The 17972-nt window shown below is 41.5% G+C and overlaps 1 protein-coding gene across 4 annotated transcripts in view; it reads right to left on the reverse strand.

Moving 5' to 3' along the window:
• Positions 1 to 17972, reverse strand: part of PRKACB (protein kinase cAMP-activated catalytic subunit beta) — a 62637-nt gene that overhangs the window by 35763 nt on the left and 8902 nt on the right. The window contains exon 1 of one of the 4 annotated variants that reach the window (XM_035121597.3): positions 4968 to 5345. The exons of 2 other annotated variants lie outside the window; for them this stretch is intronic. In XM_035121597.3, the coding sequence (XP_034977488.1) occupies positions 4968 to 5154 (187 nt within the window). In that variant the 5' untranslated portion in view covers positions 5155 to 5345. Of the gene's footprint in view, positions 1 to 4967; positions 5346 to 17972 lie in introns of those variants that run through there. One more of the 4 variants, XM_088673873.1, reaches the window with a different exon arrangement.

The raw sequence follows: 17972 nt of genomic DNA on the forward strand, positions 1-17972 counted from the left end.
GTTTTCTTAATTTTTTTCTTGTTTTCTGTATTTTTTTGCATTTTTTGCATTTCTGTATTTCTTCTGTATTTGTTATAAAATCAATAAAAATATATTTTTTAAAAAACTTAGTATGAGCAGCTTAACTCAGGGTAAGCTATATCTTAACTCAGAGAGGGAATTATTCTGCTCACATTATTAAACCACAAGAAGCTAACAACCCACAGAGATAACAGCTTCCTCTTTGTGGACTATAAATGTATAACAAGATGTTTTGCAAAGAGGATACGTCGAAGCAATAGACTTATAGGACTGCAATATAATTTTTACCATTCTAGCTTTCCTACCTCCTTTCCAATGCTACAATTACATGGTTTTAAATAAGATTTGCTCTCTTTTTTGAACACCTAAGGGCATCTATGCACCTTAAAGACCACATGATATTAAGCTTAGCACTGTGTTGCTCACATCCTCCTCTCCCCTTTATGTTTCCCTCCAATATTCCACACTGGGGTGTAGAGGGTGTTAGGGGAGGGGTAGTACCTCTGATGGGGGACATATTATAATCATTCTGGGGTAGTTTGTCCACTTTTGGTCCCACCCTGCACTCAACTCTTACCAACTCCTAGAAGCTGTCAGCATGTGACAGTGGCCACACCCCAAGAAATGGCTTCCACTGGTTGGCGAAACCAGTTGAGGGTCTCAAACCTTTGGGGATTTAGGGATTTCCCCTGCATGCAAAGACAGGCTCTGGCAGATTGAGCGGAGAAAACCAATAGTGGGTCCAACGGTCAAGAAGGAACATGCTGTAGAGGGAAATGAGGGGCAGAGGGGGGGAGCATCAACCCGGGAAGGTAGCCCATTTAGGAGAAAGAAAACTCTGATCCGAAACCACTGTTGCCTTATGGCTATACACTTTTGTGATAAAAGCTTTGGGAGTAAACCCTGAGGAAAAATCTGTACCTGCTGCCGTGCAGGACATCTTCAGGAGAAGAAAAAAGGCTAAGGGGGCTTCCGGTTCAGCGCCAGCACCGTCCAGCAAGGTTTGCCTCAAGCTCCGAGGCAACCCGACTTCGCGAGGGGGGGGGAGAGCAGCGAGAGCGACGCTGCACCCTAAAGAACCCCGGGTCGAGCGTCCCGGGGACGAAACTGCTCAGCAGAGCCCCAATCCGGACTCCCCAACTCTCCGGTAAGCTCTAATAAGAGCCCCAGAGCGAGAAGGGTTGTAGTCGCAGGGGCCATTTTGAGCGACAGCATTACCCAAGCGGAGTGAAGCTCCGAGCCGGAGGCGGAGAGCGCCGGATACTTCCAAGGAATAAGCTGAAAAAAGATTGTGAGTAAATGATTTAAAAGCATCTTATTGGATTATAATTTGGAAATGGGAGAGAGAGAGAAAACGGAAGCCACCTCCTCCCACTGGTAGTCTTAAGAAGCAGTTAATAAAAGTACCCGAAGCCAAGATCAGAAGTTTTTTTTTTTAATACAAAGATAGCTCCAAGGGCTTAAAAAGATTCTCCCCTGGAAGCAGGGTAAAAGGTGAGAAGGATATTGGTGATTAAAATTCCCTGCAAAGAGAGGAATCAGAATTGAGAAAAGCCTATTTCTTCCCTGGAGCCGGCACCCCTGACAGACCAGCGAGTTTATTAGGACATTATAAAGGAAAAGAAGGAAAAGAGTATTTGACTTTCTGAAATTCTGATGTTAAATATTTGCAGAGTTTAATGTAACAGGACTTTGAGAAGAAACATTGCAGCCAGTTTTGGGAAAATGCAGTTGGGGAAATAAATAGCGATCATTTCCCGTCCCCCAAGACAGGTTTTGACCTTGAAAGGACTGGAAAATGTCAACAAAAGTGTATCCACCTGGGTTCCAGCAAAATGTTTTGAGAAGCCTGTGGGTACTGAAGATTGGAATGTACCATGATGGAATACGATTGCAAGAAATAAAGCAGCAATTACAGATGGAGGACACTAATAATGAAATACTTGATGAAGGCAGTACAGAAATTGAATCGAAAGACAGTGACAGTGATACTGTAATTCAAAATGAAGCCTACCACGAAGGAAAAGAGGAAAACGTACAACAAGAAGGCCTGAGGAATATCCCTCTAATGTGGAGGGGAAGACAGGAGTTTGCAGAAATTCAGAACACCCACAAGGAAAAGGATGTTCAAAGATGTGGAAAAATCCGGGGGGGGGGCATAATGATAGTTGGGAGGTAAAGCATTGGAGAAAGGGGGTGGGATGAAGGGAGAATAGACATTTGATTATTAGGACTGATTAAAAGGATTGAAAACTGGACTGACGATTATGGAACTTGCTGGAATGGAAGGGGTTAGCTGGCAATAGGGGAAGAGAAGGTATATTAGAGGATAGCAATATAGTGAATTAAAATTGGGAATGAAAAAATGTTTTTAAAGTTATGGAGGTTTTTGGAGGGGAATTAGGCAAGGGGAAAAATAGATTTTGAATAGATTGAATTAAGATATGTTATGAAAATGGTAATATTAAATTTAGAACGTTGTAAGAAGTTATAAGAAAAAGGATTAGTATATTTAAAATAAGGTTAGAAAAATTGGCAAAAAGAATGGGGATAATGATAAGAAAATTGCTTAAGGAGATTTAAAATGAAGACCGGGGAAGGGGGGAGGTAGGGGAAGCCCTCAAAATAATGTTTATGATAATGAATCGATTTGTTTTTTGTTTTGTTTTTTATTTTTATTTTTCTGTTTTCCTTTTTTCTTTTGTATTGCTCTGCTTTCCTTTGGACCACATCAGTGAGGCCGAGAGGGAAATCTTGTTATCTGGGCAGCCCAGGACCTCCATACATACTGCCCAAACACAGCTTCAACACAGTGGGTTGGATCCAGACTTGGGAGTAAATCAATGGCTAACTTAAGTCCTATTTATTTCATTGGTTCTACTCTCACCATGGCTGTCTGGATCTATTCTATTGCATTGTTCAAAAAACCAGTTTAGAACACGCATTGCAAGTATGCTTCAGGTTACAGACGCTTCAGGTTACAGACTCAGCTAACCCAGAAATAGTACTTCAGTTTAAGAACTTTGCTTCAGGATGAGAACAGAAATCGTGCAGTGGCAGCAGCGGGAGACCCCATTAGCTAAACTGGTTAAGAACAGTTTAAGGTTAAGAACAGACCTCCAGAACAAATTAAGTTCTTAACCCGAGATACCACTGTAATATAGATTTTTTTATAAAAGTGACCTCAGGCTGCAAAAATGTAATGGAAAACGTATCTAGAGAAGAGTATTTGTTTGTTTGATTCAGGAGATAGTATCTCAAAAGAAATAAAGCACATGTAACTTCTACATGTCTACTAGATAGGCTTGCCTGAACAAAAATGTACAGCTGTGTGTCATCAGCATACTGATGGCACCCGATTGCAAAACTCCTAATGACTGCTCCCAGTGGCTTCATGCAGACACTAAATAGCATTGGGGATGGAATAGTGGCCTGCCGCGCTCCAGTGAACCAAGAAGCACCTCCCAATGCTTCTCTCTGGAAACGGTCATGTAGGTGGGTCTGAAACCACTGTAACACAATGACTCCAGCTCCCATTTCATGGATCTGGTCCAGGTAGATACCATGGTGAATGGCATCAAAAGTCTCAAAGAGACTTGAGAAGCAGGAGCAAGGTTGCGCTCCCCTTGTTCCATTCTCTGCATAGACCATCTATCAGGGAGACAATGCACTATTACATTCCATTAAGAGTTTCAACCCTGATTAAAATTATGGTATAGCATTTAGCTAATACTTGCTGTTTGCAATAAACTTAGGGATCACAGTTTCCTCAACACGAGATTAATGTAAATTAGTAAATAATCAAGACTATGATTTAAAACTGAATTTCGATATACCTATTTATCTATTATTCCCCATAAAATAAGTATGAATGCTACTTTGAACACCAGACTCAATAATCTCCACTCCAAGAGGCAAATAAAGAAAATATCCTGAATTTTCAGTGCCTTTGCCCAGAGAAGCGGGAGCTCTATACACAAAATTAATGAAATGTATGAAAATGTATTAGAATACATAGCAGCTTAGTAAATATGAAAGTATTTATATTCTCATATTTAAACTCCCAATAGGCCAACTGCATATTTGTCAGTATCTTGTTAAATAACTAGCATGGTCAGCTATGGCGCTCACTGGCAAACTCCCCATCCACTAGGCAACCTAAGCTACACCAACCACATGGTGACTACTGAAGTGAAAATGCTGCTCTGTTCCACCTATGAAGAATGATTTACAAACACCATGATTTGATATGCATGCAGTATTTGACATTCTTCCAGGAAGCTTATACTACTTATATTTCCAACTTTGCTTGACAGGAGGGTGGTACCCCATCCATTTTAAAGATTCAGGGGTCCCCCACTTAATGCTATATACAGTAATAGTTAAGAGTTCAGTCTATAGATTTTAATGTGCGACTTCAGGTTGTATACACAAGATTTTATCATGCAAAAGATTTCCCAGCTCTGATACAGCTAGAGGCACTGCACATGTTGATGTGTCTGTCACTCTCTTCACCACACTGCGCCAGTCCTGTGTCCATGGGGCCCAAACTGCAAGAGAGTCTCCATACTGCAGCCTATTTCGGTGTGTAAATCACCTTTACGGCACCCTTGCATGCCCTTCTCTTCAATCATTCAAGCTTAAGGACAGCCAACAATTAATAGTCAGCCTTAGCACTTTAAAAACACAACTTCAAATAATGAAGAAGTAGACATTTAATGCAGGCAGGAAAATATGCAAGGCAATGAACTGACAAAAGGTGACCGATAATACTCTGTGACCTGATCACATATGCTTTAAGAAACAAAACTACAAATTTGAATCCACCTGCTGATCATTTAATTCACCAGTTTGGCTGTCAGCATTTTTCTATATTTAGTATGCAACATTCTACAGTTTGCCATTACATACCAAGTAATACCCCTCCCCAACACACACACACTTACTTGATCTGTCCCACAGTGCAGTGGGTTCAGAGAAGCGAGAAGACTCATTTTCCAGAGCCACTTTCAGTTCACTTGGAGAACCTTTGGAGTGTCTGTGAAAAAGTCTGTTGGCAAACCCTTCCAGTCTCTGCAAAGCATTAGCAGTCCCCACGCTCGAGCTGCTCTGTAACTCTTTCTGGGTTGCCATCTATGTACATTTAAGGTACGTTAGAGGCAAGAAACAACTCTCAACTTAAGAACTTAGCACAGAAGCCGAGGACTAAGTATGTGTCAGACTTCCTGTATGCAGTATGCTAAAGCCACAACTGCTGTTCTGCTTCCTGTTAATATAAAACCAAGCTTCAAGAGCTATTCTCAGCAAAAGGCTCTTGATATCAGCTCAGGGTGGTGACTAGAGGGGGGGGAACCCTGTACTGCTTGCATTTTAACTCTCCACTTGTGGGGGGGGGCACCTCAGGGAGATGAGAACAAGCATGTGTTTTGTTATATTGAAAAGATAACAGAAGCCAGGATCCAGAAAGCATAACTTGCTTTTAGTTTATTAAAAGTGTTAGATATTATAGTTTACAACTGCAGATTAAGAGAAAATTTCAAAACATTTCCTGTTTAGAAAACTTGAACAGTCGTTCAATTCCTATAATGTGCAAGTCACATCCATGCTAAAAAAAGAAAATGCATTTACATGCTGCAGGGCATGTACACACTGTAAATATGTGGTCAGGATCCAAAAACCTTGGCAGGAAGCCTCTTCCCAACTTTTAAGGAACTAATTAAATAGCTGCACTTGCCGCTGAGCTATGCTGTGCTGTGTTACAGGGGTCACCTAAGGTCCTACTCAGTGGCTACGTTCATCCAGGGGCTTTGCAAGTACAAGCAAAATAATTGAAAAGAACCTAATAGTGAGAGCCCCCCCCCCCCAAAAAAGACATTTGATTACTTTTGGTTTCATACACCGAGGCAAATAAGTATGTCTCCTAAGCCACAGATGTAAAATTTCCACACACACAAAATCATTTGTGTTTGTGTGTGGATCAAAACAATAATTTCAAAAAGAGCATCAGAAAAACATTGTGAAGAGGAAAACCAACAACCCTATAAAAAAATTAGTTAGCAACTTTTACTCGTTTGAAGGAAAACAATTGACATCGGAGATCCCCCTGGAAAAAGTACATTAGACGGAAGCTGTGCACCCGCCCAGATTCAACCCCGCAAGGGCCTGGCTGTTGTCTTTCCCTTAAGAAGACGAAAAGGTCTTTACTGGAATAACCATGGAGGGTCAAGATATTCCACTCAGTTTCTGGGCTTATGGTTGAAGAACATCCAGTATTCTTACCTAGTGGTTCTGGTAAGACTCACGAGGTGTGGAAACCAGGGTTAGTGGGGGCCTATTGGTGCTATTACAGTGGTACCTCTGGTTATGAACGGGATCTGTTCTGGAGGCCCAGCCATATGCCGAAAATTTCATAACTGGAGGACCGCTTCTGCGCACGCCGCCACAGAGCATTTCTACACACGCACAAAGCGTGCAGAGCGCTTCTGCGCATGCGGCAAACTCACTTCCAGGTCTGCTGCGTTCACAACCTGAAGGTAACGTAACTTGAGGGTCCACCTGTGCCTGATTACCTCCCATCTTCCTTATCAATGCTGAGATAAGAGGGGGAGGCAAAAATGCATAGAGACTGCCTCTTAGGCAAGCAGACCTTAGGACATACACTATATGTTTCCCTTCCCTGACACCTTGCTGTGACCATTCTTAACTTTTTTGTTTTCTGGGGATGCAGACAGATTTAAGAATATGGTTCCTCTCTTGTGAAAACCTGTGGAGTTGACAAATCATTCAAAGTGTGGTGACTTAGCCAGTCCCTGAAATGTTCCACGTCCCCTTGCCTCTCTCCCCACACTTCTGTGGATTGCACCTTCCTTCACCACACACAACTGGGTGCAGGCCTCCCCTCTCCCTCCCACCTGCGCACAAGAGGTTTTTGCCTGTTTGCTCACACTCACCCCAACCCATTACAAGGTACTGGCCTAATTATTGCCCATTGCCTTTATTCTTCTCCATTGCCTATCTCAGAAAGACCAGAACAGATGGGAGAAGGCAATGTAGCTAACAGCAAAAGCCACCCCATCTTGAAAAAATATTACTTGCTGTTCATTTTTATTATCTCATTAATCATGAAAGCCTTTCCTAAAGGACAATACAACAACAACCCTACCACAAATTTCTGAACTTCTACAGTATTGTTAAAGAGTCATTTACAATATTGCCTTGGGCATGAAAATATCCCTTCACATGATTGCTGCTTGTGACACTACAAGCTTGCATAAAACGAAAGAAGAGAAAAGCATGTATTTACACTGAAATCTATTTGAGTTGCTGTTAGGTTCCTCTCCTAGTAACCGATAAAAGATGTTGTAAAGGTAATATTAATATTAATTTCGGTATAATTTTAAGAAGAGATTTGTAGAAAGAGAGATTTTAAGTTCACAAAATGAATTTTAATAACATAAATCTTAATTTTAGAACCTAGACATGCTGCTAGAAAAGTTTCAACATATCACAGGTGGCGTTCAATTGCATTCTTTTTATTTTTAAAAAACAGAGAAAGTCCACATTAGAAAAAGGATGATTGTGTTGTGACATATATGCACACCGTTTATCAGTACCAACATATTTAAGCATCTCCCAACATAAAACTCACAGTTACTTTCAAAAACTTAAGCAAGAGCCTAATACATGTAAGATAATCTTTTCTGAAAAGGATCACCAGTGTTCAGGGAAGATAGATTTTCAGGGAAGGGATTCAGACATGGATTGAAAGGGTTATGACCGTTAATTTTACACTGCAAGAGCAACTCTCAGGAATTTTTCTCTCACCATTTTTTAGCTTGACCTGTATAGGGAGTGAAATATACTCTGCAGCTACGCACATTGACCTGAGAGTAAATCCCATTGAATTCAATGGTACTTACTTATGGAGAAAAATATATTGGACTGCCCTGTAACGTGAAATTCTCCTTTAATAATGTAGCCTAGTATGTATACATACCCAATTAGCTAATATGCTAATTGTAATGAGGACTGCCAGAGTCAGGGCCGTCTTAAGCACCTCTGGCGCCGTGGTGCGACAGATCCCTCTGGGGTCCCCCCGCCCCGTTTCCCAGCGCGACGAGTGGGCAGGCAGGCAGAGTGTGGCTGCCGAGGGCGCTGCTGCCCGACGGGTGGGTGGATTCAGCGCGCAGCGCTACTGGGCGGAAAAGCGGTCGGCGGGCCGGTGCCCTGCGCTACCCAGCCTGGCCGTAGGGCCGGCCCTGGCCAGAGTCATCCATCAAGCTAAATGAACAAACCTGACTATACCTAGAATCCAAAGAACTGCTCAACTAGTTACATGTGCCCAGAGGGATTTGAATTCATGTTCTGGAAATACCAGCGCCAGCCCCCACCCCCACTCATGCCAAACACCTTTACAACTGAGGGGTCTCTCAAATCAGTTTGTGAAATAGCATAGGGAGGCTTAAAGGCAGAAAAGGGGGGAGGGAATCTCACCAAACGTGTCCAAGTCCCTAGGGTGCTTAAAGTAGATATTTGCTGTATAATGAATATAGCCGTTGAAACAGAACAGTTGATATATGGGAGATACAGTATAGATATATATAATCAGTCTAGAACAAACAGATATCCTACATCTTGCCAGCAGAGCTTTTTAAAGCATCTCAGAAAGTCTCTCTTCAGCATGAGAGCAATGTAAAGATGAGGCAGCAGCATTTCTATAAATAACATCGCCAAGAGGAAGTTGTTGCTATGGCAGCGCTCGCCACATTTCTATTTTAATTCAAAAGCTATCTACTGGCATCTACTGTCCGAAAGTTAAAAATGCAGCCACAAGTGATATAACGTAAACACATTTATGCCAGAGGAGACAAATGCTGCCCCAAGACATTGTGTCTAGGCATGAATCCAGAAAGTGTTGCACTTCCTTTCATGCAAAGGGGAGGAAAGGCCATCCCAGATTTGGCGGGGGGGGGGATTCCTGCTGCAGCTTCCTAGGTTATATGTGCTAGCTCCTGTCCCCAAACTTGCAAACAGAAGCTCTTATTTTTAAGTAAGAACAAGATCCTTATTCTAGCAAGAAGCAATATAGGCTCTAACAGACACAGGCCTTGGCACCAGGGTAACACATTCACAACTCAAAGGAATCAATGAAGATGACCCAACAAGTTTCACCCACAAAGCTTTTAAAGACCAGGTGCGGTGTACTCACTTGCCTTGCATGAATGCTGGGATTGCAAATGCACCATCTATTGCATGGGTGGGTCTCCTCCCATCCACAAAGTCAGTGACTGATTCTAGGCAACTAGACTGCACCCCTCCGACTCCTGTTCATTCGCTGCCACCTCCTGTTCCACTTCCTCCCTCGGGTGCTCAAAGCCCTCTTTGGCTTCCACCAAGGCCCTGTCCTCTGCAGAAAGGTGGGGGGGGGGGGAAGGAGAGCAAGCATCCTGCTCCTTCTTCTAAAGCAGCTGGAGTTAGGGCAGAAATGAGAGGTCTCTACTCCTCCAGCCAACATGCAGCTTCCTCTCATTTCTTTCCACTCCTGTATCAAAGCAAGGACTCCAGGACCCAGCCGGAACTTCATGCCTCTTCCCCAAAGCCCATGCCTCGCTTACCCAGCTTTGGGAAGGCAGCATGAGGTCTGGGGGAGAGCGTCAGATTTTGGCCTTGCTCTGCACCCTGTTGTGTGAATGGAACACTGCTGGATACAACTGCAGACACCTGAACTAAAGTTTATTTTAAAACAATTTTTTAAACGGCCATAACTTCTCAAAAGGCACGTGGGGAATGTTTACTGTTACACAAATTTTAGCAAGTGCAAAAGCACCCTAAATTTACTTTGTGTGTTTACAACAGAGGGTCATAGAGATACTTCAGGTTCTCACTGTTTCACACATTGGAAAACTATGGTTTATAGCCATGAAAATGGTGTGCTGAGTCATGGACTTTCACACACTTCCCCTTTTATCTTTTGTGGATGCAGCTTTCCACTAGGTCTGTACTGGAACTATGGCTAATCACTTTTCATTAAAAAGCCACCGTATAAAGCCAAGATTTAAAGCTGATTCACAGACCATGCCTTATATCAAAGCCATTACCTCAAGTTCCTATGGCTAGCTGCTGTTTCCTAGCTTGTTTCATCACTTACCCAAAGAAAGGAGTGAAGTGGCTGTATGAAGGTGCTGAAGGCACCTGAAAATACTGATTTGATCAGGTGGACATAATCATGGTTCTAAACCTGGCTTGTTCTCAAGCCATGGTCTCCCAACTCTAGAAATATGGCTAGCTTAAAATCAAAAGTGGAAGCTTTCCCCCTCCCTCCTGTAGACAGCTCATTTGAATAGCTCCTTCCTTCCCATATGTTAATTTGTCCGGAGCTTTAACTATAGTTCATGTGCACTAGAATTAATCCTGGTTAACACTAACAAGAGTTCGCAATGATTGCTATCTAGTTTCAGATCTTGGTATGAAATCCAAGCTTTGTACAAACTCTGGTTAGTACTAACCATGGTTAAGAGCAGGAGTAAGAAGGATATATATATATATATATATATATATATATATATATATATATATAGACTGACCCTGTTTTTCCACATGAATGGTCACAAAAACCGCTGGACCAATGACTCCTCAGCTTTGGCCACAACCTCACTTGCCACTATGAGAGTGACACCATTCCCTTTCCGTGGTCAGATGCCATACCTGTGTCGAAAAAACACAGCCACCACTCAGATACCTGGGGGAGCTGGGAATTATTCCAAAAAATCTGCATCTCCGGGGGCAGATGCAACTGACCACGCCCCCACCCAAACTCCACCGCAAACCTCACCAGGATGCCATTTCCAACCGTCAGTCACCACCACAGGCCTCAGAACAGAGGGCTCCCTCCTCCCCCACCACGGGAAACACACCACCCCGACGCCGTCACCAAAAACCCCACGACCCGACTGTCGACATACGGTCACTCAAAGGGAACTGGGGAATGGGGGGAGGAGAGGACATGATTCGTCAAACCACCGGACATGGTGGTGGTGGGGAACGGGAATGACCCAGGGGGAGAGGTAACGGAATACTTCATACCTCAACACATGGGGAGGAGAATCACAAGGAGGACCTGCGGACCTGGGAGAGGAGGGGACAGGAGACCTCATCCATTGGACACCCCTGGGGGAAAAGATATAGATCACCCACACCAACCGAATGGAGGTGGGGAATATCTGGGTGGGGACCAGGGTCCAAATACCTCATTGGTTCAGGACAGGATGACCCCAATCACAGGGATGACCTGGGGGTGGGGGGAAGAGGGGACGGGATAACTAATGGATCAGAACAGGGTGGGGGGCATAGCTGCCAAGTTCTCCCTTTTTTAAAGGGAAATTCCCTTGTGCTGAATAGGCTTCCTCGCGAGAAAAGGGAAAACTTGGCAGCTATGGTGGGGGGACTCACAAGGATACCCCTGTTTAAACATAATACCTATAAAACTGGGGGGCTCTGAGGCTCAGGGGGATCTGAAGGGGGGCTATTACCCTCCATTTGACAGACTAACACACAGCAACGCGTGCCAGGCCCAGCTAGTAATTTACATAAAAGAGTGGTATAGGAAAGAATGCACAATCCTGCAGTCTGATCTGGCTCCGTTAGCCATGGTTAAAATGATAGGAATATTACAGCTTCACTGGCCTTTATAGTTTCCACAGTCCCCCCAGCCGAACAGTCTTTGGCTTATGATGTACACAGTGTCCAGCCACAGTGAAATGGACAAGCCCTAAAACTGACACCATCCACAGCTACAGCTACAGTGCAAGGCAAGTCACTACCTTGGAATAAGTAAGTAACGTTTATGGTTCCAACGTTTAATCCAGTAAAATCAGTCACCTAAGGCTTTCGTCATAAATTAAAATGTGCTCTGGAAGTCTCTGATGCTATTCTCTGCACCTTACTAGATGAAAGAGAAATTGGAAATAGCCGCTACTTCTATTCTGTATCCAAAGCTAGAACACTATTTGCGTTTCGTGGCAAAACTACAATAGGTGTTCGTCTAACAATTAGTATCAAAGGAAACGAAAGCAGACAGTGCGTATGTAAAATCAGTCTGGATCTTCCACAGTACTGACAGATCCTGAAGTTGTTTAATTCTTAACCCATTCTGATGAACGATTATAGTTAGGAGTGTTCTGATTTCTCAAACTGAGTGACTTAGATTTTTTATTTTTGCTTTTTAGAAAACTTCATAGGGACTAGCCCTTTCCTTCAAGAACCTCAGAGTCCAACTTTTGCTTTGTTTATTTGAGATGACCTTAGGGTCATGAGCAACATAGTGGTTTCGATCGATATTACCTGCAGCACACTTAAGAAAACCATTATTCCTGCATATTGGAGAGTTATGGGCAAAAAAAACCCCAAAACCCCTATGGAAACAACTGAGTATCACATTATGGTTACTCACTAGACATCTAGCACCCTAGCATTATGGTTACTCACTAGACATCTAGCATGTTGTCAATCAAAAGATGATCTGAGGGGAAAAAAGATGCAGCTAGACAAAAGATATTTTATTAGCCTAGAAGCTTTTCAAAACAGTTGCAAGCATAAAAACGTAAGATGCTTTTTTTAGGCTAGAGTGCCCAGATATTTTTTAAAAATAAACAAACCATAAGCAATGTTTGATTTAGACAGATTTCTAAGATTGTTTGAATAATATTCAACTCTGATGCCATGAGATGGAAATATAATACTTCTTATGTTCATTAAGTGTTTTCCTTTATATTGGGCTTCAGAAATTTCTCTTCTTTTGCAGCTAGTTACAGTTGGATTGCACCTGGAACTTTAGACTGTACTATGGCCATGTATGCTTCCACTATTTTCATCTGGAGAGATACAATTTTACAACAATGTTCAATAAATCAAAAGAGGGAAAGTGGCTGACTTATAAAAGAGAAAGATCAATTGAAGTTAAAATCATATCAACAGGTAAAACAACACTGTGCGAGTTGGCTACATTATTGCCAAATTCAGAGCTTATTCCACAGGCTTATTCCACAGGGGTGGAGGAGGGTATAACGCCACTTGAGGGCGCTGTTTGACTTGGTGAAAAACCAGGTCTATACCTGCCCAGGTGTGTGATTTGAGGGATTTTTGTCCCCAACAGCGCTCGGGGAGTGGCCTGGATCGTTGTGTCAAAATTTCAGGACGATCGTTCAAGCGGTTACGGAGAAAAGTGGGACACGTAGTTTCACAATTTTTACATATATAAAGGGTATTGGATTGAATTTCTATGTTATTTCATGTTCTGTATGTTTTTGTTTATGCTATTATTCTTTATCTTTTTTCTGTATTTTCCCCCCCTGTTTATCTGATTGCATTTTGTAATATTTTTAAATATACAAATAAAGAGATATTTAAAAACAAACAAACAATTTTACACCCTGACAAGACAGCTATCATTCATACCCACCCGTCTAGAAACTGTAAGGAGGGACTAGCAAAAGGTACTTTTTGTATTGCCCTTGAAGGATGCATCATGACAGTTATAACATACATCAGTTAGAACCCCTAAAGCCCCCAATAACAATAACTTGAGCTCAATGTTAACCGGAAGGCCATCTCTTAATCGTATTAAGATCCAAGAGCAATTATTCCAACTATGTAGCAAGTTTTCAAGTTGAGGGCATGGAGATGCCCTCAGATGTTGCTTAAATACCACAAATTTCTCACACACCCATGAGGTTCACCAGGCTCAAGCTGAGCATCTTCTATTTTTTTTTTTAAAAAAGCTGAGCATCTTGTAGAACAGGATTGAATGTACGGTTATATTTTAAAAAATGTGAAGCAGTGCAATGGAAAATTATAAATAGAACAAAAATAATTAATTTAACAGTTTAAGTAAACAATCAATGATGAGATACATAAATAAAAATTATTTAAAACTAGTTGGCAACCCTGGTAAAAATGTAGACAGTTTTCACAGCTGTACCTAATATGTTTGCAATTATTTTGACTGTATTAAACCTCTCAGATCTTCCTATTCAAGTTTCAAATACAGATTTGATACGGTACAAATCACTTAGACTTTTTAAGATGGGTGCATATCATAGCACAGAACTCACCCAAGTACAGTAGATTTGTACTCCAGACCAATGGATAATTTATGACCTTTTTCAAACTACTCTAACTTGAAATTCAGAAAGAAAAGCTACTCAACAAGATAAGCCAATAATTTAGAGAGCACTTCCCACTGTTTCCAGAGTCTATATAATTTAAAAATACACACTATCATTAGAAAATGGCAATCACATACAGGCAGTTCTATCTATATTGAAAATCAGTAAGCAGTAAAGACAAATAAGAAGTGAACTGGCATACTGTGCAGGCTTTTACAAAGCTACTTTGCCTGATCAGACAACTAGGAAACTATTTTTCTATAAACAGAAAGGAAGCTCCTTCTTTTTTCTTTCAGGTTGTCAGTGTTCAAAACGCCCAACTCAGGTATCTGAACACTTTTTTTTGTCTTACCTGAAAAGTTGATACTGATGTACAAAACAGCATCTTAGAACAAAGGGTGTAAGTCGCTGGGTACAATATGGCTGACCACTGCACTACATTAACTGGTAGCCATGTTCATGCAGAACTGAGTGGGTGTGGCCATACCACTCTTACATGCACACAGACCCATGTTGTGCATGTAACTAGCTGAGGATAGAAGAATATCACCACTCTACCAATCATTAAATGATCAACCTGATGACCAGGGTGGGGTGTAATTCACTTCCATCAGGTGCTGTAGTGTGCTGAGTGGCTAAACCTCTGCACCCACCCCAAAAAATACACGTACACCTAGCTGCTGTTGGGAGTTTTGGGTGGCCAGAAAAATGTCCTTGGAGAGCCAAGGGCTAGCCATTCCTTCAGAAATCATTAGCACATGCTTCTTACAAGAGCAAGTGACACAGCCAGTTCTAACTACAGTATAAGACGATTGTTCCTATAGTCAAGTTCATCATATACTGAAATAGTATGGAGTAGGCAAAGCACAAGGACATAAACTGTAGAAGGAAGGCACAAGAACAAACCAAATAGCTAGCAAGGCAGACTCTCTAGATTTACTGAGGGACTTCTGAACAGTCAGTGGTGTGGGCAGAAAAAATTCTAGATGATTTTCCACCGCTTTATTTCTTCATTAATTTTTTTATATTTCATAAATTCATTAGTAACAAGGAAAGTATGCTTAGTGCAAATAAATAAATAAATATTATAATAAACAGGGAAGCTTCGCAGTTTCCAAATTATTGACTTTGTTTGCTAAATAAAAATAAAATAAACATGCTAATTTAGATTGCTCTCAAGGGAATCAGACAATTTTCTGTTACAAACTGAAAATCTTCTACTGCAAATTGCCATAATTTGCATAAGAGATTTTTCCAATTCAGAATTTCCTGGAAAAACCACACCCCTGGTTTGGTAACTTGTCACTCTATTGGCCACTAAAATGAAACAGAAGTGCTTAGTACTTTAAAAATCCAGGTTGCTCTCCTGAGTTTTGTAACTCAAGGGCTACATGATTCCTATCTGCCTTAGACAGAGACCACAGGGAGGCCACGTATTAAAACCACATGAACTCAAATTCACCAATAATGCAGCAGGGCATATAACCTCAAGAGATTTGTTCTATTTTAAATTGTCTTTTTGAATCTACAAACCATCTATGATTTACAGAATTTGTTCAACATGCCAGAGTTTGAACATGATGGTATAATATTACTTCCAAAGTGAAAGGTACTTGGTTGCACCAGCACACACATGTGCAAATTATACATCTTTGGAGTAAAGTAAAGTAATCAATTACAGTAGTACCATCAGATATCCTAGTTGTTGCTTTCATTCTTTAGTATGCAATGATGAGGTTACTTCAGGACTCATAACAGCTGCAATTTTGTACATTTGCTATAAGGTATGTAGAAGACAATATAGTTCTCAACACATAATGTCTTGTGCTCAGACAGATTTAATTATTAGTGTGCAAGTTCATATGCTATTTCTGATTTCTTAGTATGAATTTTGTGACTGACCATACTGTACATATATCCCAAGACAAATGTTTGTGCGTAGCTCCTTCCAGAGCCACAAGTTACTTTCTGCACCCCCTGGCTTTATGTTAGACTGAGGCTGCAATCAAATCTATGACCTGTGGCGAAACAGAAAGGTTTTTTTAAAAAAACAAAAAAAACCACAAAATCTTACACCCTAATCTTAAACACATTTGCTTAGAAGACCCGTCCATTTCAAGAAAAGCTCAACATAAATTTTGTGACTGGAAAAATGATAAAATGCTTTCATTATGCTGTGTTTTAATGTTTTAACTATGCTGAAAGCCGCCTCGAGTCTGAAAGGAATGTGATAACTGTGGAAATAAAATTCAAGCAGTCCTAACTAACAGCATTTGTGGTAAGGCAAAGGGTTACATGAGCAGGATGACCATCAAGAGATTTGGGTAGGTCAGTCTTTAAAATTCTCATGCAATCACATATTTCATGCAATTGTTTTTAGGACACACTTATTCCTATGATAGGGACCCAGGTGGCGCTGTGGGCTAAACCACTGAGCCTAGGGCTTGCTGATCAGAAGGTCGGCGGTTCGAATCCCTGTGACGGGGTGAGCTCCTGTTGCTTGGTCCCAGCTCCTGCCAACCTTAGCAGTTCGAAAGCACATCAAAATGCAAGTAGATAAATAGGAACTGCTATACAGTGGTGCCTCACTAGACAAATTTAATTCGTTCCACGGGTCTATTCTTATAACGAAAAATTTGTCTAGCGAATTCCATAGGAATGTATTGAATATTTTTTTTAAAAAAATTTGCCCATAGGAACGCATTAATTGAATTTCAATGCATTCCTATGGGAAACCGCGATTCACTAGACGAATTTTTCGTAAAACGAATTTGTCTAGCGAGGCAACCTCCGCTAGAAAAATCCTTTCTTTAAGCGAAAATTTTGTCTTACGGGGCATTTGTTAAGCGAGGCACCACTGTAGTGGGAAGGTAAACAGCGTTTCCATGTGCTGCTCTGGTTTGCCAGAAGCAGCTTTGTCATGCTGGCCACATGACCTGGAAACTATACGCCAGCTCCCTCGAGATGCGGGATGAGTGCGCAACCCCAGAGTTGGTCACGACTGGACCTAATGGTCAGGGGTCCCTTTACCTTTACCTTTACCTTTACTCCTATGATATTCACAACACAATCACCAGTAATTACAGGATACACACACATACACAGAATGGAAAGCAAGCAGATCTTTGTCAGAATTTAGAGGTCCCAGCGTAGCAGTCCACTGTGGCTCAGTGGTAGGGTAACTTTCATTCCATGCATCCGGTGTTGAACTGCAGCTAAGAGTAATGCTTCAACAAAACACTAAAACTAAGCCTGAAAAACTTCCAGTAGGTTGCACACCAAGACATTTGCTACTGCAGCTTAGGAATTTGAATCTTATGGACAGTCCAAGGCCTGCACATGGTAACATTTAGGGATCAGCATGTTCCACAGAAGTGGAACAACAGAAGCACAAGCAATATCTCAATCTAAGACACCATTACAAAAGAACTCCAAAACAGCTTGGAATACATTCATTGAATACGTTCCAAAGCTCACCTGGTATCTGTGGATGCCATCCTTAGGCACTTGGTCCCTGTGTTTTTAGAAGGTTCATAGCTGTTCATTCCAACACAGAAATTCCCTGATCTAGCAGGATGCATGGGCATGGAACCTGGATTTGTCTAACTTCTGTATTGGGTACTATAGTTACTTCCTCTCATAATTATACACTCAACTTTTATGGCATTATTTTATAACCCAGCAATTTTCTGCATGGTGAACTGTATCTTTTTATTACTGAAATGAATAGGATACATGTTTAATCTAATGCTCTGATGAACTGAAGTTTTAGATCAGGCTTCCACAAAC

This window comes from Zootoca vivipara, chromosome 7, assembly GCF_965207765.1.
Source record: "Zootoca vivipara chromosome 7, rZooViv2.hap1.1, whole genome shotgun sequence".
Classification (NCBI taxonomy): Eukaryota; Metazoa; Chordata; class Lepidosauria; order Squamata; family Lacertidae; genus Zootoca; species Zootoca vivipara.